The 27,867-nt window shown below is 40.8% G+C and overlaps 1 protein-coding gene across 1 annotated transcript in view; it reads right to left on the reverse strand.

Moving 5' to 3' along the window:
* cdkal1 (CDK5 regulatory subunit associated protein 1-like 1) overlaps positions 1 to 27,867 on the reverse strand; it is a 658,662-nt gene that overhangs the window by 164,789 nt on the left and 466,006 nt on the right. The window contains 1 exon segment of the mRNA XM_080203976.1: positions 17,157 to 17,337. Within this exon segment, the coding sequence (XP_080060102.1) occupies positions 17,157 to 17,337 (181 nt within the window).

Consider the following 27,867-nt stretch of genomic DNA (forward strand, 5'->3'; position numbering starts at 1 on the left):
AGAGTTCATTCCGATTTTTAGTTCGTAGATTTTTAGATTTTCTATTTTCAAACAGTATTGCAGACTTTTCCAGTTTTTTTTGTTTCAATGGGTGTGTGAATGCTCTTATTTTTTTTCCATTCTTCAATTGGGTATCCTTGTAGAGCATTCCATTTCTGTCCAGGAGGCTGGAAACATTTCACCCCTAATTTTTCAAGACCAAAACCAGATATGTGAAGTTGTGCATGCTTTTTTCCTGTGTGTGAACAACAACAACTTGAACCGATGTAGCGCCTTTCATCTAGTAAAGCATCCCTATGTGCTTCACCGGAACTGTCTCAAACTTTGACATACAGCCTCAGGAGATAATAAGGCTAGTGAGCAAAAGCTTGGTCAAAGAGGTAGGTTTGAAGGAACATTTTAAAGTAGGAAAGAGAGGTAGCGACGCAGAGAGGTTGAGGGAGAAAATTCAGTGTTTAAGACAGGTAACAGCTGAAGACACTGTTCCAAGTGGTCGAAGAATAGAAATTGGGATCCACAAAAGGTCAGAATTGGAAGAGTACAGAGACGTTGGAGGGTGGTAGGAAATTACAGAGGAAGGCTGAGTGAGGCCATGGAGAAATTTGAAAATGAGAATTTTAAAATTGAGGTGCTGCTTCTCCAAAAACCAGGTGTAAGACAGCAAGGATAGGGATGACCTGTGAAAGGGATTCGGGGCAGATTCATGAGCTTAAATTTTTGAAGGCTGGAAAACAGGAGGTTGACCAGGAGTGCACTGGGAAGGTCAGATTTAGAGGTAACAAAGCTATGGATGGAAGTTTCAGCAGCTGATGTGCTGTGTTGACAGGGCAGAGTTGGGCAGTCTGGAAAAAGTCGATTTCAGTAATAGTTCAGATGTGTGACCAGAGGCTCATCTCAGGGTCAAATACGATACCAAAGTTGTGAACAGTCTGGTTCAGCCTTTGACAGTTACGAAGAGAGGGATGGAGTTGATGGCTGTATAACGAGTTAATGGCTCTACAATGGTGTTTGAGGCAAGGACTGCAAAGATTGGCTGAGATTTTCTCAGTGTTGAGTTAAAGATGACTTCTGCTCACTCAGTACCAGATGCCAGGCAACTAGTCTGACAATTTAGAGACTACAGAGGAGTTAAGGGAGGTGATGGTGAGGTATATTTGGGTGCCATCAGTATATATGTGGAATCTGACATTGCATTTTCAGATGAGGCCACAAAGTGAGACATGTAGACTAGAAAATATGTAGCTCTGCTTCATGTTCTTTCACAGCTAAGAGGGTGAAATCAGGAAATGGCATTATGAGGATTGTACACATTCCTACATTCAAACTGCACGAAGTACTGGGCTGTAATGTGCTACATTTCCATATGCATTGCTTCTAACGTAATAAAACACTATAGGTTCCTTAAAATAATCTGAAATCTGGAGCAGCAGTAAGGCAACACAACTGACTTTGATGATTCTGGATTAGCAAGCGTGAAAAATCAACATGGCTTGCAGTGTCTTATCTGAATTTATTTAAATGAGGATCAAATCTGGTTCAGCTATGATGCCAACCTACTTTGACCAGCCTGCCAAACTCTAACTGAGTTCAAACATGATGAATGGCGACATGGAAGAGGTCAGATTGTATAGAACTAGGTCTCAGAAGAGAGTAAGTCAGTAAATCAGCATCTTTAAAAGAGCAAGGGAAACATATGAGAGAGAATTTGCAATACATTTACTGCTGAATAAAATAGAAGGATAAAAGAGAAGGGTTGAAGCTTTTTGTCAGGACATTTTGCAAGCATAGGCTGGTTGGGTTTGGTTGCTCCTGGCCCAAAACTCAAAACACGGTGTCCAACATCAGATAAACATGATCGAACAACACTTGCTAAATAATCTTACATGCACTAAAAATTACATTGATAATCAATTAATGATTGTGCTCGCAGTGCATGTATTTGCATGTATTGGAACCTACATACATTAATACACAAGGCCCTGCTCTTGCAAACAGAAAGAACATGTATACACATTGTGCCTATTTTAGCTAAACAAAATAAACAAAAGCTACTCATTGATTCAAGTCCCAGGGCAATGCCTTGCTAAATTAGGTTCAAGCTGCCTTGTTAAATTTCAAACAATGTCTGGCAGTTATTTGAATCGTGAGAGTGTACAGCTTCAAAGCAATCCTGAATATACCTCACAGTACAATAAATACATCATGAACAATTTTGAAGGGAACATGTAGCACCAATGGTAAAGGAAAGTTAGAGGGAGCATTGGATGAAAATAATTAAAAGGATTGCCTGACTAATGTTTTCTCTTCCTTAATATAGGGCACTGTGATCAATCTTAGAGCAATTGGCTGAAACCAACTAACTATAGTAAAGTTTATTTGTTAGTCACAAGTAAGACTTTCATTAACACTGCAATGAAGTTACTGAGAAATTCCCCAAATCTCCACACTCCGGCGCCTGTTTGGGTCAATCCATCTAACCAGCACGTCTTTCAAACTGTGAAGGAAAACCAGAGCACCCAAACTGGGAATCGAACCTGGATCCCTGGCGCTGTGAGATGGCTAGCCACTGTGCCGTCCCTAAGTCCAGAATGAAGGTCTCAAATCAAATCACATTCACTCATCACTCCTGTTCTCACTAAGCTACCTTGGCTCCATTTGGTAAAATTTGATTTTAAAATTTTCATTCTCGTTTCCAAATCCCACATAATGTTGCACCTCTCCTTTTACGTACCCTCCTCCATTACCGTAAGATAACGAGATCTCTGCACTTCTTCATATTGTACCTCTTGAACAACCCATTTTTAATAATTCTCCTGGTATGTGCTTTCATGACCTCAATGTCTTGAATTCCCTTCCTAAATTTCACCATCAAGCTATCTCTCTCACCACCTTTAAGACTCTTAAAATCTACCTGGTTGTGCAAGATTTGTCTTATTATCCCCTCATATATCACATTGTTAAAACTTATTTGCTATCATTCTACTGAAGTGCCTTGGGATGTTTCACTAAGTTAAAGCTTTTACATGAATGTTAGTTGTTGTTACATTGCCTTGATTAAGGATGACCAAATTGAGCTTAGGATGCTTAGAAAATTTGATACGGCAGAGAGGGGGAAATTATTTCTTTTACTGGACAAGACCCAAAAAACCTTAAAATTGGAGCTGAGCCATTCAGGGATAATGTTAGAAATCACTTCTTCGTGTAAAGGGCAGTGGAAATCTGAAACTTGCTCTTCCATAAACATATTACAGCTAGATTCACTGAATATTTCAAAATTGAGATTGATAGCTTTTTCTCAGACAAGGTACTAAAGGGTTTTGGAACCAAGTTAATAAATGGAATTAAAATACAGATTGGCTATGAGATAATTGGTTGGCCAAACAGTCTCCAGGAGCTGAATTTCATATCTGCAAAATTTTAGCTAACCAGATGAAGCACGACACAAACTCTGCATATATAAAAATGTGACTTCTAAGAACAGGAATGCAGTATATTCATTGTTATTTATGCTTTTATGTTATTAATGGTTTTATATTATTTGTGCAATATATTGTGTTCCATGTTTTTTAAAAAAAATCATTTCTTTTCACAATTAAGTTGCTCACACAACTAGATGCCTTTTAAGTGGTAAGTGAATGTGATTCTTTTTCTAAATGATAGGTAGAGGAGGAATCTGTTAATTGACAGCTAATCTGCTTTTTAATTGTGAGAAACTAGACAATAAGGCAATAATTCACAATTGAAGCAGCTTCTTTTAAAATAACGAGGAGGATTTGGAAATTTGCAGTTAATGAACTAAATGTAGATGTTTAAAAGGGAGAGAATGTGCTAATTTTCCTGTCATTTTTGCTGCAGGACTTCAGCAACAGCTGGACCTTTTAGGAAGCCTACATTAATGGCATTTAGCAGATCCTGCCATTTTACTTTGATATATAATGACAGTGGGGATAATTTATTTCAGCGACGAGGGTCTCATAGTATGCATGTGTTGGCTGCAAATTTAAGTTTATTTTTCAATTACTGTAGAATAATCAATGCCAAAATTTTTAATGTTAAGTGTAAATGATTTAAATTTCACCAGAGTTGCACAGACTGGATTTTTTAACCTCTAATATAGTTTTGCTTAGCATGTTTTCTCTGTGATATGCCAGCAGCCTGAAATCTATTTCAATAATTTGTCTTAAAATGCTACTAAACTAGAAAGTGCATGATTATTGTGTACGACCTCAAACATTATGAATCTGGACACTGAGGTGTGTCTTTACAGAATGATAGTGTGTATTCAAGATCAGGCAAACGGAATTCTCTGACATTTTTGTGTCTCTCCAACCTCCCCCACCGCGCCCCGGTCACTGGCAACTTCACTCAAAGACTCTTAAAGATGGTGGGGATGTTCAGGTGCTCAGATGAGAAAAAGTAAATTGATTCTGAGAAATGTGTTTCTTGGCCACAAGATAAAGAAAAGGCCACATCTTATTATGGTTTCTCAGAGATTTCAAAACAACAAGTCAAGAACAGAATCTGGAAACTTATTTTAAGTGATTTTTAATAAAAAAAACTATGTACAAGTGTTCCTTCTGAGTTAGAAAAAGATGTGAGGTTGTAGAAAAGACAGATCAAAACAGTAGAAAATAATAAGGGGAAGGGAGAGGAGCAGTGGTAGAAGGAGGGCAACGTTAGAAGAGAGACAGGAGAAAGGGCCAAAGAGACTCAAATCTTTATTTTTAAAACCCTTTTTTGAGAAATCAGAAACAATGGTTGTTCACAGAATAAATCTATCTTTGCGGCTATTATATCTACATTTTAGTTCAGCTGGAAATGTGAAATGTAATTTTTTTAACGAACAATTCAAAAGAACTAATTTCAGTGTCCCTGAACTGAAGGGTCAGGTTCTATTTCTTTCCTCTTGAGCTTAACAACTCAGAAAAACCACATGCTTGCACCACTTACCCCTCCTTTCCAAACAGCACTAGTCTGATCAGCAGAGACATGCAACACCCACAAAGTCTGTATAAATTAAACTAGAAAATACCAAATGTGAAAAGATAACAAAATTCTTGATTTTTATTTCTGCATCTCAAACTAAAGGCCTGAGCTATTTATTTAAATGGAGGTTTTAAATCTAGAACAAATATCCTCAAAATACATTTTGAACTGATGCATGCTTTCTTAATCAAATATTCATTAAAAATAAATATACAAAGTAAACTATAAGAGCTTGACTGATCTTAAATAGATTTAAACTGTATTCTTCCTTTTCCAATCCCCAATGTGCTTGGAAAAAAAGAAAAAATTGCTGGATATTTAAAATAAAAACAGAAATCGCTCAGGGCACATATCGTGTCCACCAAAGGCAGGTTAACATTTCAGTCAGCATTCTTCTTTAGAACTCACTGTACTTAGTGTTTCATTGATGAACACGGGTGAAGGAGATGATAATGAATGCACTACCACGCATTTTTGTCCCATAGCTTCTCAGTGACACCTTCCACCAATTCAACTGCATCGTTGATAATTACAATTTCAAAATACTATTTGCAAACACTGAACTCTGATCAGTTGCTTTCAATGTGACTGAGAAGTTTGGAATAAGTTAATACAGCACTTCATGGATGTAAGCTGAACATGAAATTAGTACTTCAGTCACAATTGAGAGTACACTTTATATATATATGTATTAACTTTAAGATCTTTAAACTATGGGTGGAATTTTCTGCCCCTGTTGGTGGCAGGCATGCTTGGTAACTTGAGTGAACAATATGGTGGGAAGGCCAACAATCGGTTTCACGCTGTTGTGAAACCAGTCAGCGATCATCCCCTGTATCTATCAATGGTGGGCTGTCACCTTTCTTACTGTTGTTGGTAATGCAATTTGAATGCATTAACATCTTATTACCTTGCCTGCCTGCCAGAATCATCTCCCCCACATAGAATTTACCTTCCACATGTCTTCACCTCAGAACAATGTGATACATAGCTGCCTTTCAAAGGCATGCACCCAGCAAAAATAAATTTGAGGGGTATTTGGATGTGAGTGCATACAACCCTGTGCAGTATTCGTGGAGGTCATCACTGACTTCAAGGAATAGGCGCTGGACATTCAGGCTTTTTCCCGGCTGATGGTGTAGTGCTGGGGCAACGACTACACCATGGCTGGGGCGGGGCGAGGCAAGGCAAGGCAGCTCGGACTGATGGTAATGCATACGGTCCGCATCCTCTCGGGCCAGCTGTAAAGTATGGTCTTCCCTGATGTCTGACCCTCCACCCCAGGTTTGGGACCCCTTCCTTTTATTGTGCATGATCCTGTCCTTCATAAAGGCAGATGGAGTGAGTCTGAGCAAGGTGCATGCCAGACTAAATGATAAGAAAGTCAGGTGCATGCGCTGAATGGAACCATGGATGGGGTGAGGAGGCAATTTCTAGAGGAGATGTAAGGGTGATGGAGATGTAAGGGTGTATGTGAGAAGGTGAGTAGTGATATCCCTTGAACTGGCAATGAGTGACAAGCCAGTGATGGGCTTGTGAGTGTGTCAGTTGAGAGTGATGAGATAGTTGCATTACCGTGGCTGCACGGATAGCTTCATTCATCCTCTTTCTGCACTGGATGGATGAACTCTTGGGGCAGCATTAGCACTGACCACTCTGCCACCACCTCCCACACTGGATTGGTGATGTTGCTGCCTCTCCTGTGGCCAGTTTAGAACATAGAACATTACAGCGCAGTACAGGACCTTCGGCCCTCAATGTTGCGCTGACCAGTGGAACCAATCAAATGACCCTCTAACATAAACTATTCCAATGTTATCCATATGCCTATCCACTAACCATTTGAACGCCCTTAAAGTTGGTGAGTCCACAACTGCTGCAGGCAGGGTATTCCATGCCCTTACTACCCTCTGAGTAAAGAACCTACCTCTGACATCCATCCTATAATTACCACCCCTTAATTTAAAGCTATGTCCCCTCCTGTTAGCCATCACCATCCGAGGAAAAAGGCTCTCACTGTCCACCCTATCCAATCCTTTGATCACCTTGTATGCCTCAATTAGGTCACCTCGTATGCCTCAATTAGGTCACCTCGTAACCTTCTTCTCTCCAATGAAAGTAACCTCAAGTCCCTCAGCCTTTCCTCATAAGACCTTCCCACCATACCAGGCAACATCCTGGTAAACCTCCTCTGCACCCTTTCCAATGCCTGCACATCTTTCTTATAATGCGGCGACCAGAACTGTACACAATACTCCAAGTACGGCCGCACCAGAGTTTTGTACAGTTGTAACATGACCTCACGGCTCTGAAATTCAATCCCTCTACCAATAAAAGCTAACACACCGTACGCCTTCTTGACAACTTTATCAACCTGGGTGCCAACTTTCAGGGAGCTATGCACATGTACCCCGAGATCTCTCTGCTCGTCAACACTACTAAGAGTCCTTCCGTTAGCCCTATATTCTGTACTCCTGTTACTCTTACCAAAGTGAATCACCTCACACTTTTCCGTATTATACTCCATTTGCCACCTCTCGGCCCAGCTCTGCAGCTTATCTATGTCCCTCTGCAAACTGTAACATCCATCCTCACTGTCTACAACTCCTCCAACTTTGGTGTCATCAGCAAATTTACTAATCCATCCTTCTACACCCTCATCTAGGTCATTTATAAAAATGACAAACAGCAGTGGCCCCTAAACAGATCCTTGAGGTACACCACTTGTAACTGAATTCCAGGTTGAATATTTCCCATCAACCACCACCCTCTGTCTTCTATCAGCTAGCCAATTCCTGATCCAAACTGCTAAATCACCCTCAATCCCATGCATCTGCATTTTCTGCAATAGCCTACCATGGGGATCCTTGTCAAACGCTTTACTAAAATCCATATACACCACGTCAACTGCCTTACCCTTATCCACTCTTTGGTCACCTTTTCAAAAAACTCAATAAGGTTTGTGAGGCACGACCTAGCCTTCACAAAACCGTGTTGACTATCCCTAATCAATTTATTTCCCTCTAGATGATTATAAATCCTATCCCTTATAATTCTTTCCAAAATTTTGCCCACAACAGAAGTAAGGCTCACTGGTCTATAATTCCCAGGATGGTCTCTACTCACCTTCTTGAATAAGGGGGCAACGTTTGCTATCCTCCAGTCTTCCGGCACTATACTTGTAGCCAATGACGACATGAAGCTCAAAGCCAAAGGCTCTGCAATCTCCTCCCTAGCCTCACAGAGAATCCTAGGGTAAATCCCAGCCGGCCCAGGGGACTTATCTATTTTCATACTCTCAAGAATTGCTAACACCTCCTCCTTATGTACCTCAATCCCGTCTAGTCTACTACCTGGTATCACAGTATTCTCCTCGACTACACTGACTTTTTCCTGTGTGAATACTGACGAAAAATACTCATTCAGTGCCTCTCCTATCTCTTCAGGCTCCACGCACAACTTCCCACTGCTGTCTCTGACTGGCCCTAATCTTGCCCTAACGAATCTTTTATTCTTGACATACCTGTAGAAAGCTTTAGGATTTTCCTTGATCCTATCCGCCAAAGTCTTCTCATGTCCTCTTCTAGCTCTTCTTAACTCTCTCTTTAGCTCCTTCCTGGCTAATTTATAACTCTCCAGTGCCCTAACTGGGCCTTCACGTCTCATCTTTACATAAGCCTCCTTCTTCCTCTTCACCAGAGATTCAACTTCCTTAGTACACCACGGTTCCCTCGCTCGACCACTTCCTCCCTGCCTGACAGGTACATATTTATCAAGGACTCGCAGTAGCTGCTCCTTGAATAAGCTCCATATTTCAGATGTTCCCAGCCCCTGCAATTTCCTACTCCACCCTATGTATCCTAAATCTCTCCTAATAGCCTCATAATTACCTTTCCCCCAGTTATAACTTCTGCCCTTTGGTGTATGCCTATCCCTTTCCATCACTAAGGTAAATGTAACCGAATTGCGGTCACTATCACCAAAGTGCTCACCCACCTCTGGTCTGGTTCATTACCCAGTACCAAATCCAATGTAGCCTCACCTCTTGTTGGCCTATCTACATACTGTGTCATGAAACCTTCCTGCACACATTGGACAAAAACTCACCCCTCTAACGTGCTTGACCTATAGCTTTTCCAATCGATATTTGTAAAGTTAAAGTCCCCCATAACAACTACCCTGTTACTTTCGCACTTATCCAGGATCATCTTTGCAATCCTTTCCTCTACATCTCTGGAACTTTTTGGAGGCCTGTAAAAAAAACTCGCAACAGTGTGAGCTCTCCTTTCCTGTTTCTAATCTCAGCCCATACTACCTCAGTAGACAGGTCCAGTTTGGGGTGCAGGATATCATGCAGGGGGGAAGGGGGGGAATTCTGCACCATCTGTTCTGTCCAGGCTATGTTTTCAGTGAAGCAATCCTGGGCTTCAAAACGGCCAGTTAAAAATGGCACCCGGACTGAGGAAGTGGTGAGGTAATGACATTGCAGGTGAATCTGAGGTTGTCCTCCCATGATATGGCATATTTCCCATGCCTGCATAATTAATGAGGCTGGAAGTAGTTGATACAGCACAAAAACCCGCCATTGTGGCGAGCAGGGAAAAGGCTGATATTCACCCCGCTACTGCACTCAGTGCAATTTGGGAAAGTTCCATCTATGACTATAAACTTTCTACTGCAGTCCACAGCTAAGCCTATTCTTGCACACACCATGAGCACAAATATATACCATTGTTACTTCATTATTATTTAAATACTGTAATTTAAGTTTGTCTCTGTATTGAGGTAATATCAAACATTTGGAGTAAAAGTATCTTACTTTATAGATTGAACTAATCTAATGTAGACAGGAGCCACTAAATTTGTGTTAGGGTCTGCTACAAAGAATTAATTGAAAGCTGACTTTAAAAACTCCACAAAATAAGTCTATTATGAATAAACGTGAATTTTTTTTCCTCGAACCATCATTTTCTTTAATCTCAAACCGTCAATGACTAAGTGATTGAATACATTTTTTTGTTATAACCTTATATTTCAAAGAGGTACATTCCTGATGAAAAATCTTTTGACAAACCCTTTTTCTCTTTGGTAAATAAGCTGTGTGTATTTTTTGTCACTGTGCACAGTATAACACAGGCCTAACTGACATTGGATAGAAACCACAACATTTTACAGCACAGGAAAAGTAATTCAGCCCATTGAACTGTGCTGGCTCACACAAAAAAACATCCATTTAATCCCCAGTCCCTGATTTTTCTGCATAGCCTTTTATATTTTTTTTCCCTTACAATGAACAGGTAACACCACGCAGACTGGGAATGTCCTGGATCCGCAACCTAACGGTAGAAGCAAAAAAAACTTAGTTCAGTTTTGGAAAAAATTATGGAAAATTCCTCTCCAGTCCTGAAGGAAACTAAGGGAGCTCCTACAGCCTGTGATAACTGATTAACAGTAACTTCTCAACCTACGTTCTATGACTGGAGATATCTTTGACTTTCAGGGACTTGCCCAGCTTTCTTTTGAAGAACGGTAATGAACCCAAAAATAATGTTTTGGTTATCTATTCTAGAGATCAATGACTAAATGAAAATAAAAACATCCTGGTATCTACCTAAACACTGTAGCCAGAATTTTCCAGTCCCATCCATGACAGGAATTGTATGAGCAGGATAGAAAAGTTGATGAACCAAAGATTGGTTGACTTCAGGCAGGAATTTCCAGTTCTGTTGCAGGTGGGACTGGAAAATACTAGCCTGTTTCCATTGTTTATACTGATGCTTCCTAGTTATCAAATAATCAATCCATTAGAACCTATTCCTTCCAACATTTAAATATCATCACATCAAAATGACTTCTAAAAGGTGAAAAGGGGGATAGGAGGGGTTAAAATTAAGGGACACAATCAAATTGCCAGTATTGCGTATACTTTCCGATGTACAATACAAGCCAGTTAAACAAATATAAGTTAGGATGGAGAAGCAGTTTAGGATACATTTTTAAATCAAGGCAAATCAAAAATTCAATGTAATTCCTAAACATACCTATTCTGAAAAATGTGCGTGAAATTCTTTATTGTCATTTTATTATTGTTATTGTGGGAAGTATCACAAAATGTGTGATTATGAGTATTATCCGAAGCATCAATGTTTACTTCATACAGACAGAAAGAAAGTCAGTACGTGCAAAGATAAACGCCATGAAGTTGAGAACATTTTTTTGTTCTTCCACCAATCAGCCCTGCCTTTAATGTAATCAACACCAAAGTGCTGAGATGCAACATGTCTGTACAAAAGGAGCATAGGGCAGGTAATGATATTCACTTACATGTCATAACAGTTCTTACAATCATTATGTTGTATTTAATTTACCTGTCAGAGAAGTCTTTGAGATGTCAACTGCAGCACCTTTGAAAAATAATTTATCTTGCTGGGAAAGTTCAAAGTCATTAAAGTAAATCCAAACATGCTTCCATGGACTCTTAAATATTCTACGTGACAGAATCTTAAATGTAAAACCTGTCAGTAAAGGACAGACAAATTTAAATATATAAAATATTTCAGGTGGCACAGTAGATCAATGCTCCAGTATAGTGCACACAACGTGATAGGATATGGGTTCCCTGCACATTAAATTCCCATCACTGGTTCTGTTGTCAGCAGAGGCAGCAAGCTGACAGTGGATGCTCTTGATGAGGGAGATTAATTTCCTAATTTTAAAAAGTCACCTCAGACTCAACAGCAGTTCTGGCCAGAGTTTAACAGCAGCTCTGGTTATAGTCTAACAGCAGGTGCTTTAATAATTCATGGCAAGTGGGAAATAAAAATGTTTGCCAGTTGATCAGTTGCTCTATTACTTGCGTGCATGACAACTGAAAATGATAAACAGGCAGATATTAATTTAAAGCTGCTGTTAAACATTTCTTCAGAACAATGAAAGATGCTGTGGAGGTAACAGGAGTTAGAATTTCTGCATCTAGAAGCATAAAACAAGATTACTTTTAATTTTTTTCTTAACAACTTTATTTCAAGGTTTTGATTTCTCCAATATGCCATTTAACATCACTTGCACAAAATTAAAACCGGTTTCAAAGTCTTTAAGGGGTTAGTGAATCTTTGTAATTTACTCATTAAGTGATCCACTTATTCAATTTATTAAGCAAATCAACATCATTTCTGATCTTTGATGCACAGTTGATGTAAAATGGAGTGTCTCTCCCTGGAAATCTGTCACTAATTCAACACTTTTATTGTATACATTCATTTCGCTAGCATTTATTCAAGTTATGTTTCCTGATGGTGGAATTCTTTCCTCAGTTTCCAATCAAATTAATTATCTCTCCTTTGGCAACAGCTACTACCTCAGATCTTCTGACAATGGTGAGAACCCATCTGGCTGCTCAATTATAGGCAATTTTTATGCTTATTCTCACAACGTGAGAACACTGGCAAGGCAGCATTCCTTGAATTGCACAGGGCAGGCCACATTGAGATGGAAGGCTCCCTTTCCTGTTGAGTTTTGATAACAATTGAACAGCTATCACCTTCATTCTTTTCTGGTGAGAATTCACCAGGTTTACTGAATCCAATTTCATTACTCATCTGGGTTTCTTGTGCAATACCGTACCTGAGTACCTTTGGAAAAAGAGACACGTAGTTGAAGATTTTCAACTTCCAAGCAGCTATTTAAATAATTTGCCTCTTAAAACACATAGGTTCCACCAGGGCTTGTCAGTTTGTAAACTTGGGCTGGTGGCCCAGGAATGATCTAAATGTTTAGTGATTTATTTCAGGCTGTTTCTATTCGACATAGAGCCTGCTCAGGTGCACAGCCCTTGAAATCAGGAGGAGTATCAAAAGACCCCAGCACCCTTGGCAATTTCCCTCCCCACCCCTCCAGCACTTTCTTCCCCTGGCACCCCAGCTCTGTTCATACTCCCAGCTTTGATATTACTCAACATCTACCCCTCCCCATCCCCAGCCCCTTTATTGGTTGGCTTTAATTAATTACAATTCCAAGCAGGGCCTTGCATGATGTAGCTTCCACAATCCAGGCAAGCTGCTTATAGAGTTCTTTCTAAACTGTTCTCTGACCACATGACTGCATACATCACACCGTTGGTGATGCCACTCTCCAGTCCCATGTTAACTCCTGCTCTGCCGTGCACCTTACATTATATTGCATCCTGGCACAGATCGTCATATCCCCTTTTGTTTTTCAAAGGTTTCTTCCCCGCTAACAAAGAATATAATACAATGTTTTCTTCCTATCACAATGTTCTCATGTCTTGGTAATTCTTTCACATCTTGGTCTATCATGTGTGAAGGAATGGTTGTAGTGCCATTCAAAAAACACTGCGGTTCTTAGCTTCTTCTGTAAATTTCTTCTTCAAGGTCTTATTCTCCTGATTCAATTCTTCAGTGCACATGTTCTCACTTTCTAGTTTCTTTTTCATGGTGCTCAGCAGTGGCAGTGCCACTCTCCAGTCTTAACTCTGTGGAGCACCTTACATTATATTACATGCATGCACATATCCTCACAACATTTAGCTGCATTGAGCTGAAGGCAAACCTCAAGGGACACGTCTTCAGCTCATGACATCAAAAGAGGCGTGCCTTTGCTGTAACTGCATGCGCAAAGGCCTCCCTTCTTATTGCACAGATGGATTTACTGCAGCCGGGAGAGCAAGTTCCCATTGCAGTCTATGAAAAAGGTAAGAATATAATTTTAAATGAGGTTGGTAGCGAACTGGAGGGCTGGAGACATAAGATTTGGGGTGCTTTTACACTATGACTGTAGCAAGGATACAAAGCACTTCACATTGATGTTCAGTCATAGTGTACGTGTGGCCAGAATCTGATGCCAAGGTCTGACAAGGCATGGGAACAAAGCAAGAGTTCCTGAAGCAGGGTTCTTGCTCCAGTTGGCTTCAAAGTCAGTTTGCTCCTTCCCAGCCAACATGCAAAGCTAAAGTTGCTTTGCACCAACATCAAACTTTTGGTAGGAATGCAATGTCAATGTATAATATAAGGTCTGTACAATATTCTTTCCATTATGAGCATTACACATTGAGGAAAAATTGCAGTTGATGCAATACAAATAGCTTCAAAAATTTTCATTTGGTAGTCATCCCAAAGACAAAACATTCTTATTTGTAATGTGAAAACAAAGTGGTCATTTAAATTAGTGCTTTTAGGTATGATCCCCCTTGCCTTTTAATTACTATGAGAATGCAATCCCTCAGAAGGATTTTAAAGTTGAACTTCAGCACATATTCTGTTTATTGACATTTTATGTTTTAAAAAAGGCAGCTCATAGATTTTCACTACACTGCTGTTTGAATGTTAACATATTACAGGTTTATTTAATGTTGCTTTGGGATTTTTTTTCTTCTGCAGTTATATTCTTTGATTTGATTCATTATTGTCACATGTGAAACTTACTGTTTCTTGCGCGCTATACAAAGCATGACATTCATAGAGTACATAGGGGAGAAGAAAAAGAGAGGAGAGGGTGTACAATGTAGTGTTACAGTCATAGTTAGGGTGAAGAGAAAGATTAACTTAATATAAGGTAGGTATATTCGAAAGTCTGATGGCATCAGGGAAGAAGCTGTTCTTGACTTGGTTGGTATTTTCAAATAAGAACCGGTTTCCATTCATCTATCAGTCACAAGATGCAAGCTCTTTGACAGAGTTATTGCTTTCAGTTTACTGAGGTTTGTTAGATGATATGGAAGAGGGCAAGTCCCTATATTTACATAATACAAAATCAATCAGTATCCAACATGGTACAGCTCTACCCTTTAAGATCACACAGAAATCTACACCAACCCACGGTCGTAAAGTAAACAGCTCCCATCAAAATGTTTACTTTTAAACTAAATACTATCTTTCCTAGATACTCAGTAACACAAACCAGCTCCCTTCACAACTCAAACCACACCCAGGAATGAAAGCAGGTCAAAGAAAAGGTGCGTGCAACACTATTCACTGACTATCAAACCAATTAGGAACAAGACCCCATCATCTAGTTGTACCATTCCTCCTGTCAGCCCAAATGGAAGACAAGAGCACATTAAAAAAAACTCTATTCTTAAAAGTTACAAACCCAATGTGCAGCGTGGACCAGGCAAGCCCAAATCTATCTCCTTGCTGGTTCCAAAAACCAAATTCAAATTGAATCCAATGCACAGTCCTCACAAGAGGGAGACATACAAGATCCAAGCTGACAAGAAAAAGCATTGCACCTGACCTTGAGCTTGATCTGACATTTGATCTTAGCCAAAAGTCTGAGATATTACCCACATATCAAATCAAAACATGGAATGGATTTGCCAAATATTTACAAAAGAGTAAAGTTTTGAAAATTCAAATGAAAATATCTAGATATTTACCAGAAAATTATTAATCAGTCTCTGAGTTCAGGTGATAAACAATCTACTTGGCGAGATTACTGCCTTGCAGATTTATGTGACACAATATACAAAAGGTAGATTTTAAAGACACAGGCATAGCAGAACACAGGACATTACGCGTGTTATATAGCTCAGCAAATACTTCCAAAATTACAGGTTAGATCAGCAGTGAAACAGAATGGGAGTTTCCATCCTGCAAGAACTTTTATTCAAAGCAACACTAAACTCAAATTTTCTTTGACCTTCTGAAGGAAGGATGATACAATACCAAACATCATTTTTAAAAAATCCACATAATTTGCATCATTGCCAGTATAAACATTTACATTGGCAATGCTTGACATGCAATACATTTCTTTACTGCACCAAAATCTCCTTCAGATCAGGACATTTATTTCACATTATTAAAATGTCATTTTATCTGAAAATAAATCTGTTGCAGATCCTGTAGGGTGACCAGATTAAGTTACTAGAGAGAACATCTGGAATATAAATATCCAGGAAGAAGTCTTTGGAAGATAGGTCATCTCCTTCATCCGCACTGAAACTTATGGAACACATTTTCCCACATTTCGTTCCTTCACACACCCTCTTTTACATCTGCAATACATTTTCTTATTATGGACACTATTCATGAAGGAATCTTGATTTTTTCTGATCCCTAATTATTACAAAAATACATAGAATGATTTAAGCACAGATACTGAAGATTATTTCCACGCAAACGTAAAAAGAGAAGTTGACTCCAATGGCTTGGCAGGTATAAACAGGCATGGGTTTCTTCAGGGGCTTGCTTGTTCTTATTTATCAGTGTTTGAAGACTTCCTGCTTCACAGCAATCTGATATACACTCATACATGTGGTAGCCTGATGCAGCATTTGTTAAGGTCATACTGAAAGCTCTAAAGTCACAATGTTGTGTGTTATGTGCCAAACAATAAGTGTTAATACAAAACCTTTATTCCATCTTACTGTAAGATAACAACTGGCACCGACTTGTGCTGTTAAAACCTTTGTGGCTGGACAAAAAGTAGAGTAACCTTTTGCTGTACACTGATACATTGTTGCTGTGCATAGAAGCTGCACTATTTATAGCTCACTGATTAATGGGGGGAAAAGAATGCAGAACACCCTCAGGATTGCACTTTTTTTGCATGGCTCCCGAAGGAAGCTTTAAACAGAGTGGTTACTGTGTGCAGAATACAGAATTGAGCTTGTGAACCCTTAGAATACTTTGCTGTGCTGTGTAAAAGTGCTTGCAGTTCCTGTTCATTGTGACAGCATTTAAATCAAGAGGTTACAAACAGAAGTCTTCACAGAATGAAATACTGCTATTCTGTCATCATTTTGATTCTCAATCATTTACCTTATTAGCACTGGTGATTGTACACACTGATATAAAAAGCAAGTCTTGGTATTAAAACAGCAGAGAGGCCAGTTGCAGACAATACATCAAGTCAATCAAGATGTAAGCATTCAAGAATGTCAGCTAAATATTTCTCTAAAGGAATCCAGAACTGTAGAACTTTCTGCACAGTTGGTATTTGGGTATGAAAAGCTATATTCAAGAGCAAAGCTCTCATCCTCAAAGCAATTCCTTTGTTGGCAATTTGCATTTTGTATCTGCATTCCCTCAGTTGGCTGCTGCATGTAACTTAAAATCAACTGGGGTTTGTTAAAAATCTACTGAATTGATGGTTTACCTGGTTATATTTGGTTAAAACACGATGAAAGTTCACATGAAGAGAAAGCTCACCACTTGGGCCGGAACTTGTTCCATTTTGGCAGCTGGAGTTCCTGGACGTGGGTAAAACTGATTGATGAACAGGCTTGGAAATTTGTACTCCTGAATTAGTTTCAGAGTTTCTTGGAAGTCCAGTTCTGTCTCACCGGGAAAACCACAGATGATGTCTGTAGCAATTGTAATCCCTGGCACCCTGAGTGAAAAGATGAAAATTCAGATTTAAAATGTTTGTTTTTTTTAATAAGAATTCCTGTCATTTGTTTTAAAAGCATAGAATCCCAATTTAGCAGAGCAAAGGTCAAAACAGTTAATCAAACCTACATATTTGCATGATCCAGTCTGACCAGGGCAATTACACATCATTAAATCATTTGTACAAATGCAGGAAACAGCAAAATTTGGATTACCTATATTGTAGGGTTGTCATCATTCTGAGTACAATTGTCTTTCACATAGCAATGGAAGCAAATCTATGGTATTTACAAGATTACCATTTTCCCATTCCACCTTTTCCTCACAAATGTTCTAAAATGTCCAATCCTATTCAAACAAAGTAACTGACATTTCTGAAAACCATGTGCCAAAACAGCTTGCTTTTTTCTCCTTTATTCGTTCGTTTGTGGCATAGATGTGTTGCTGGCAAAGACAATTTTTGTCACCTATCCCTAACTGACTTTGAGAAGTTGCAGGTGAGCTGCATCCTTGAAACACCACATTCTATGTTGGATGGTGTTAGGAAGCAAGTTTCAGGATTCTGGACCAACTAGAGTGAAGGAATGGTGATATAAGAACATATGAACAAGGAGCAGCAGTAGGCTATTTGGCCCCTTGAGCCTGCTCTGCCATTTAATGATATCTTAGCTAATCTGACAGTAATCTCAAATCTGTATCCCACCTACACCCAATATCCTATCACCCCCTTGCTTACCAATAATCTATCCATCTCTGCCTGAAAAATATTCAAAGACCCTGCTTCCACTGCCTTTTCAGGAATCCAAAGATTCATGATCCTCAGAAATGTTCTTGCCTGATCTCTGTTTTAAACAGGCAACCCTCTATTACCTCCTAGTTCTAGATTCTCCCACAAGAGGAAACATCCTCGCTACATCCACCCTGTCAGGATCCCTCAGAATCTTATGTTTCCATCAAGTCACCTCTTACTCTTCTACACTCCAGCGGATACAAACCTAGCCTGGTCCAACCTTACCTCATTAGACAATCTGCCCATTCCAGATATTAGTCAGGTAAACCTTCTCTGAACTACTTCCAATGCATTTACACCCATCCTTGGAGGTGGCATGATAGCACAATGGTTAGCATTGCTGCCTCACAGCATCAGGGTCCGGGGTTTGATTCCCTGTTTGGGTCACAGTCTGTGTGGAATTTGCACATTCTCCCTGTGTCAGCGTGGGTTTCCTCCAGGTGCTCCAGTTTCCTCCCACAGTCCAAAGACATGCTAGTTAGGCGCACTGGCCATGTTAAATTCTCCCTGAGTGTACAAACAGATGCTGGACTGTGATGACTAGGGGATTTTCACATACCTTCATTACTGTGTGAATGTAAGCCTACTTGTGACTAATAAATAAACTTTACTTTAACCTTCCTTAAATAAGGTGACCAATATTGTTCACAGTACCCCACTGTGGTCTCACTAGTGCTCTGTATAACTGAAACACAACCTTTCTACTTTTGTGTTCAATTTTTCTTGCAATAAATGATAACATTCTATTAGCTTTCCTAATTACTCACTGTCCCTGCATATTATGCATCAAGACACCCAGATCCCTCTGCATCTCAAGAAATCTGCAACCTCTCACCATTTAAATAATATGCTTCAGTTTTACTCTTAATACTGAAATGGATAATTTCACATCTTTGAACATTACGCTACATTTGCCAAAAATACCAAAATGGATAACTTCACACTTATTTAGAATATATCCCATCTGCCATGTTCTTGTTGATTCATTTAACCTGTCCAAGACTCCTTGAAGCCTCCCTGCATCCTCCTCACAACTTACATTCCCACCTTGCTTCATGTCATCAGCAAATATATGGAAATATATGGTCCCCACATCCATAACATTTGTACAGATTGTGAACGGCTATGACCCCAACACTGATCCCACGGTACCTTACTACGACTAGCCTGCCAAACTGAGAATGACCAGTTTATTTTTAATTTCTGTTTTCTGTCTGTAAATCAATTCTCAATCCATACCAGTATATTATTGTATTTGCTAGACTCTGGGATGCTTCTAGCAGACTGGAAAACAGCAATTGTGACGCCACTGTTTAAAGAAAGGAGGTAGACAAAAGGCAGGTATCTATAAGCCGGTCAGCTTAACTTCTGTAGTAGGGAAAATGCTTGAATCTATCATCAAGGAAGAAATAGTGAGACATCGGGATATGAATTGTCCCATTGGTAAGACGCAGCATAGGTTCATGAATGGCAGGTCATGTTTGACTAATTTGGGAAGATTACATGCACAGTCGACAATGTGGATATGGTGTATCTGGATTTCCAGAAGGCATTTGACAAGGTGCCGCACCAAACACTGCTACACAAGCTAAGGGTGCACAGTGTAACAAGTAATGTATTATCATGGATAGAGGATTGGTTAACTAACAGAAAGCAAAGAGTGGGGGTAAATGAATGTTTTTCTGGTTGGCGATCAGTGGCTAGTGGCATACCTCAGGGACCAGTGTTGGGACTGTAATTGTTTACGATTTATATAGTTGATTTGGGGACCAAGTATAGAACATAGAAAAACTACAGCACAAACAGGCCCTTCGGCTCACAAGTTGCACCAAACATATCCCTATCTACTAGGCTTACCTATAACCCTCAATCTTACTAAGTCCCATGTACTCATCCAGAAGTCTCTTAATCGAGTCCACCTCCACCACCACCACCGGCGGCCAATTCCAAGCACCCACCACCCTTTGAGTGAAAAACTTAACCCTGACATCTCCTCTGTACCTACTCCCCAGCACCCTAAACCTGATTCCTCTTGTAGCAGCCATTTCAGCCCTGGGAAAAAGCCTCTGAGAATCCACCTGATCAATACCTCTCAACATCTTATACACCTCTATCAGGTCACCTCCCATCCTTCGTCTCTCTAAGGAGAACAGATCAAGTGCTCTCAACCTATCCTCATAAGGCACGTTCCCCAAGCCAGGCAACATCCTTGTAAATCTCCTCTGCATCCTTTCAATGGCTTCCACATCCTTCCTGTAATGAGGCGACCAGAACTGAGTACAGTACTCCAAGTGGGGTCTGACCATGGTCTTATACAGCTGCAACATTATCTCCTGACTCCTAAACTCAATTCCTCGATTGATGAAGGCCAGTACACCATATGCCTTCTTAACCACATCCTCTACCTGCAAAGTCGATTTGAGAGTCCTATGAACCCGGACCCCAAGATCCTTCTGATTTTCCACACTGCTAAGAGTCTTACCCTTAATATTATATTCCTTCATCCCATCTGACCTACGAAAATGAACCACCACACACTTATCCGGGTTGAAGTCCATCTGCCACTTCTCCGCCCAGTCTTGCATCCTATCTGTGTCTCGCTGCAACTTCTGACATCCCTCCAAACTATCCACAACACCTCCAATCTTTGTGCTATCAGCAAACTTACCTCCACTTCCTCATCCAGGCCATTTATAAAAATCACAAACAGCAAGGGTTCCAGAACAGATCCCTGAGGCACTCCACTGGTGACCGATCTCCATGCAGAAAAAGACCCATCTACAACCACTCTTTGCCTCTGTGGGCAAGCCAGTTCTGGATCCACAATGCAATGTTCCTATGGATCCCATGCCCCCTCACTTTCTCAATAAGCCTTGCACGGGGGACCTTATGGAACGCCTTGCTGAAGTCCATATAAACCACATCTACCATTCTTCCTTCGTCAATGTGTTTAGTCACACCTTCAAAAAACTTAACCAGGCTCATAAGGCGTGATCTGCCTTTGACAAAGCCACGCTGACTATTTTTGATCATACTATACTTCTCCAAATGTTCATAAATCCTGTCTCTCAGGATCTTCTCCATCAACTTACCAACCACTAAGGTTAGACTCACCGGTTGATAACTTCCTGGGCTATCTCTACTCCCTTTCTTGAATAGAGGAACGACACCTGCAATTCTCCAATCCTCCAGAGCCTCTCCTGTCTCCAACGATGACGCAAAGATCATCGCCAGAGGCTCTGCAATCTCTTTCCTTGCCTCCCGCAGTAACCTGGGGTACATCCCATCCGGTCCCGGCGACTTATCTAACTTGATGCTTTTCAAAAGCTCCAACACATCCTCTTTTTTAATGTCAACATACTCAAGCTTTTCAGTCCGCCGCAAGCCTGCATTACAACCACCAAGATCCTTCTCCACCGTGAATACTAAAGTGAAGTATTCACTGGCACCTCTGCTATTTCTACAGGTTCTATACAAACTTTCCCACTGTCATATTTGATAGGTCCTATTCCTTCACATCTCATCCTTTTGCCCTTCACATCTCATCCTTTTGCCCTTCACATACTTGAAGAACACCTTGGAGTTTTCCTTAATCTTACCGGCCAAGGCCTTCTCATGATCCTTCTGGCTCTCCTAATTTTCTTCTTAAGTTCCTTCCTACAAGTCGTATAGTCCTCTAGATCCCTAACATTACCGAGCTCTCTGAACCTTTTGTACGCTTTTCTTTTCTTTTTGACTAGATTCATTACAACCTTTGTGCACCATGGTCCCTGTAACCTACCAAAACTTCCCTGTCTCATCGGAACATTGTCATGCAGAACTCCAGACAAGCATTCCTTGAAAATCTGCCACATTACTCCTGTACATTTTCCACGAGAAAACCTCCTTCCAACTTATGCCTCTAATTTCCTGCCTGATGGCTTCATAATTCCCCTTACTCCAGATAAACACTTTCCTGGCTAGCCTGATCCTGTCTCTCTCCAATGCTAGTGTAAAGGAGATAGAGTTATGATCACTATCCCCAAAATGCTCTCCCACTGAGAGATCTGACACCTGTCCAAGTTCATTACCCAATACCAAATCAAGTACAGCCTCTCTTCTTGTAGGCTTATCCACATGCTGTGTCGGGAAACCCTCCTGAACACACCTAACAAATTCCTCCCCATCTAAACCTCTTACCCTAGGGAGATTCCAATTGATGTTTGGGAAATTAAAGTCTCCCATCACTCTGTTATTATTACATCTCTCCAGGATCTGTTTCACTATCTGCTCCTCAACATCCCTGTTACTATTGGGCGGCTTATAGACAACACCCAGTAAAGTTATTGATCCCTTCCTCTTCCGAACTTGCACCCACAGAGACTCCATTGTCAATTGCTCCAGGGCGTCCACCTTCTCTACAGCCATGACACTATCTCTGATCAACACTGCCACTCCCCCACCTCTTTTGCCTCCCTCCCTGTCCCTCCTGAAACATCCGAAACCGGGCACTTGAAGTATCCAGTCCTGTCCCTGAGTCATCCAAGTCTCTGTAATGGCCATCACATCACATTTCCAAGCAGCGATCCACGCTTTAAGCTCATCCACTTTGTTCACAACACTCTTAGCATTAAAATAGATGCATCTCAAACCTCTGGCCTGAGCACTCCCCTTCTCCATCACCTGCCTGTCCGCCCTCTTACACTGTCGACAATCTATTTGCAAGCTAACTTCCTCTCTCCAAGTCACTTCATTTCAATTCCCTCCCCCCAACCATTCTTGTTTAAAGTCTCCCCAGTAGCCTTAGCAAACTTTCATGCCAGGATATTGGTCCCCCTGGGATTCAAGTGCCACCCGTCCTTTTTGTACAGGTAACACCTGCCCCTAAAGAGGTCCCAATGATCCAGGAACCCGAATCCCTGTCCCCTGCTCCAATCTCTCAGCCACGCATTTATCCTCCACCTTATTCCATTCCTGCTCTCACTTCCTCGTGGCACAGGCAACAATCCCGAGGTTACTACCTTTGCATTCCTCCTTCTCAACTCTCTACCTAACTCCCTATATTCTCTTTTCATGACTCCTTCCCTTTTCCTACCTATGTCAGCGGTACCAATATGTACCACAACCTCTGGCTCCTCTCCCTCCCACTTCAGGATTTCTTGGATGCGACCAGAAACATCCCGGATCCCGGCACCAGGGAGGCAAAGTATAGTGTGTCAAAGTTCTCAGATGACACTAAGGTACAGGGCAAAATGTGCAGAGGATGCTGAAAGTCTGCAAAGGGATATAGATAGTCAAAGTGAGTGGGCAAGAATCTGGCAGATGGAGTACAATGTTGGTCAATGTGAGGTCATCCATTTTGGTAGGAATAATAGCAAAATGGACTATTATAAAAATTGCAGCATGCTGCTGTTCAGAGGGATCTGGATGTCCTTGTGCAAGAATCACAAGGAGTTGGTTTGCAGATGCAGCAGGTAATTAAGAAGGCAAATGGAATTTTGTCCTTCATTGCTAGAGGGATGGAGTTTAAAAACAGTGAGGTTATGTTGCAGCTGTATAAGGTGCTGCTGAGGCCACACCCAGAGTACAATACATAGTTTTGGTTTCCTTACTTGAGAAAGGATATACTGGCATTGGAGGGGGTGCAGAGGAAGTTCACAAGGTTGATTCTGGAGTTGAGAGGAGAGACTGAGTAGACTGGGGCTATACTCACTGGAATTCAGAAGAATGAAGGAAGATCTTATTAGAAGTATATAAGATTGTGAAGGGAATAGATAAAATAGAAGCAGGCAAGTTGTTTCCACTGGAGGTGAAACTAGCCATAGCATGGTCTCAAAATAAGAGGAAGCAGATTTAGGATTGAGTTGAGGCGGAACTTCTTCACACAAAGGGTTGTGAATCTGTGGAATTCCCTGTCCAGTGAAGCAGTTGAGATTACCTCATTGAATGTTTTTAAGGCAAGGATAGATACATTTTTGAACAGTAAAGGAATTAAGGACTATGGTGAGCGGGCGGGTAAGTGGAACTGAGTCCACAAAAAGATCAGCCATGATCTTACTGGATGGTGCAGCAGGCTCGAGGGGCCAGATGGCCTATTCCTGCTCCTAGTTCTTATGATCTTATTACACTAAATCCCATGTACTTTAATTTTGTTTACTAACTCCTGTGAGTGACCTTATCAAAAGCCTGCTAAAAGTCCAAATACATCAAATCCTCTGGTTCTCCTTTATCAATGCCACAGGTAACAGCCTCAGAAAATTCCAACAGGTTTGGAAACATGATTTCCCTTTCTTAAAGCCACATTGACTCAGCCCAATCATATCACTATTTTGTAAGTATCCAGTTATGACATCCTTTTTCAAGTGTTTAGCTATCATATCCAGGGCTCAGTATAAGTGTCACACAACACGTTTAGAGTATCCCCAGTGTGAAGATGGGACTTTGTCTCTGCAAGGCTGGTGCAGTGGTCATTCTACCAATACTGGGTAGATTGGTGAGGGAAAGATCAACTTAGTTTTTCACTCCACCTGCTGCAGGCCCAGTCTGGCAGATATATTGTTTAGAGCTCAGTCAATAACCACACTTACTGTTCAATGTTCAACACTCAGTGTTGAACACTGAAACCTCCTGCCAGAGTCTACTTTGTGCCCTTGCAGACCTCAGTTATTCTTCCAAGTCATGCTGCTCAGCTGAGGAGGGCAGTAGGTGATAGTCAGCAGGAGGTTTCCTTGCCCATGTTTTAGATAATGCTTGATTAGGTCCTGAATCAATGTTGAGGACACCCAAGGGCCACCCTGTCCTTATTGTATTATCCTCATTTGCTACTTCTGGTAGGTCTGTCTTGTTGGTGGAACAGGAGATATCCAGGGCTGCTGGTGGGAGAGTGAGGCATTGGCTATAGGACATGATTTGGTGACTGTAACAATGGCAGGTTGTTGCTTGATTCGTCCATGGGACAGTACTCCTAATTTTAATATTTTATGGCCTAATGAATGATTATTGGAAAGATTCTATTGTGGGACAGAGGGCTGCCTTCTTTTATTGATATTTGAACAGCCCATGTCCCACAGAGTGCAAGAAGGCTTTCAGAAAATGTTATCTGATCAGTGCCAAGAACTTTCAATGTAACATACTCAGAAACGATAAGGAATGTGAGACATCTGTCCCACAGATGTTAGTTGTTTCTATTTTAGGGTTCTCAAATGTAATACTTTGGACCATATAGACATGGATGACTTGAGAACATAGAACTTCGAATGTCGAACTCGATTGAGCAGCTATTGATAAAGTAATAAATAAACTTGAACAGTAAATGAATTATGGAACAAAATACAAAAGCAGATTTGAAAAGAATATTTAGCATGGTTGTGTAAAAAAGGAATAAGATGAAGTGTAAGTTATACAAGGGGAGAAAGTTGCAGGACTATGGGAAAGAACTCTTTGAAAGAGCCAGTGCAGGCATGATGGGCTGAACGGCCTCTTTCTGTGCTTTCAGAGTTTATATGGCTCTGAGAATGCTACAGAACAAATCTGAACAAGCACTGAAATTACAACACATAGGACTGCACATGCAAACTCATGCCGCAGTCAACGTGCTGCTGATTCACGTTACATTATGTGAAAAGATTCTGGTTTGTTTACATGTGAAATTGGGTTAGTTATATAAAGCTGAGTAGATTCCTTGTGATGAGCTGAAGTGTCCCTGTCTGATCAGTGTTAGAAAACAAACTCTACTTGATCATAATCACCAAAACTGTAAATTTTCCAATATGAATTCAGAGCAGTACTGTATGAATATAAGTGAGCTGCATCATCTCCAGGTCAGTTATCTGATCACAGCAAATGAGGGCAATACAGTTGATGTGGTGCACATGAACTTCCAAAAGGAATTTGATGAAATATCACACATAGGTTTGTCAGCAAAGTTGAAGCCCAAGGAATAAAAGGAACAGTGGATATAAAGTTGGCTTAGTAACAGGAAACAGGATTGTGGTGAATGATTGTTTTTCAATATATAATCATATAGATGGGATTCTCACAGGAATCAATATTCAGATCACAGCTTATAGAATCCTACAGTGCAGAAGGAGGCCATTTGGCCCATCGGGTCTGCACTGACCACAACCCCACCCAGGCCCTATGCCCATTACCCATTACCCCATGCATTTACCCTAGCTAGTCTCCCAGACACTAAAGGGGCAATTTAGCATGGCCAATCCACCTAAACCCTGCATCTTTGGACTGTGGGAGGAAACCGGAGTGCCCGGAGGAAACTCATGCAGACGCAGGGAGACCTTGCAGACTCCACACAAACAGTGACCCAAATTATGAGGGGTCTGGACACAATAAATAGGGAGAAACTGTTCCCATTGCCACAATGGTCTGAAACCAGAAAGCAACAATTAAAAGTGATTGGCAAAATAACCAGAGGCAACAGGAGGAATTTTTTTTTAAATGCAGCAAGTAGTTAGGATCTGAAATGCACTGCCTGAGAATGGGGTGGAGGCAGATTCCATTTTGGTCTTCAAAAAGGAATTGGATAATTGTGAAAAGAAACAATTTTCAGAGCTACAGGAAAAAGTGGGATGGGTAAACTAAGAATTGCTCTTGCAGAGAGCTGGTAAAATGAGTGAATGGCCTCCTTCTGTGTTGTAATCATTTTATGATTTAGGCATATCCACTTTAATTAATTTTTTTCTTGGTTTATCCACCACATACAACTGACATGAAACTCAACAGACAGGAGATGGGCACACCCAGTCAGAAAAAGGTTAATAATGAAGAAAAATTCAAAGTTTTATGATCTGGAATACAAAAATATCAGTCAATATACACCATCATTAACAACTCGCATTTATAGTTATCTTTAATGTAGTAAAATGACCCAAGTCAAAACAAGAACAGTTGAGAAAAATAATTCCTGCCCATCTCATTTATAAAGGTATCTGGATCTACATCTGAAGTATTGTAGCCTGCAAGGCTACTAACCAGCTGCTGGAAAATGGGATTAAAATGAGTGGCTAGTTACTTTTTTCTCTTTTTGGCCAGTGCAGAAACGTTGGGCTGAATGGCCTCTTTCTGGACCCCACCTTTTCCATGGTTCCCTATAGAAAACCATGATTCCCCCATCATAGCAGCTAACTTCACTAATGTCCTTTAGGGAAGGAAATCTGCCATCCTTACCTAGTCTGGCCTATACGTGACTTCAGAGCCACAGCAATGTGGTTGACTCTCAACTGCCCTCCAAAATGGCCTTGCAAGTCACCCAGTTGTATCACTTGCTGCAAAGTCTCAACAAAGAAATGAAACCAGATGGACCACCTGGCATCGACCTAGTCACAGAAAAGGCAACAGCAGGATAAACAGCCCTGTCGACCTGCAAAGTCATCCTTACTAACATCTGGAGGCTAGTGCCAAAATTAGAAGAGTTGTCTCACAGACTAGTCAAGCAACAGCCTTACCTACTCATTCTCACAGAATCATACCTTACAGATAGCACCCCAGACACCACCATTACCATCCCTGGATATGTCCTGTCCCACCGGTAGAACAGACTCAGTGGAGGTGGCGACATAGCAGTATATAGTCGGGACAGAGTTACCCTGAGAGTCCTTAACTTGGGATCCGATGAAGTCTCATGTCTTCAGGTTAAATATGGGCAAGGAAATCTCTTACTGGTTACCACGTACTACCTCCTTCGGCTGATGAATCAGTACTCCCTCATGTTGAGCAACACTTGAAGGAAGCACTGAAGGTGGCAAG

This window comes from Carcharhinus amblyrhynchos, chromosome 2, assembly GCF_965287045.1.
Source record: "Carcharhinus amblyrhynchos chromosome 2, sCarAmb.v2.hapA, whole genome shotgun sequence".
Taxonomy (NCBI): Eukaryota; Metazoa; Chordata; class Chondrichthyes; order Carcharhiniformes; family Carcharhinidae; genus Carcharhinus; species Carcharhinus amblyrhynchos.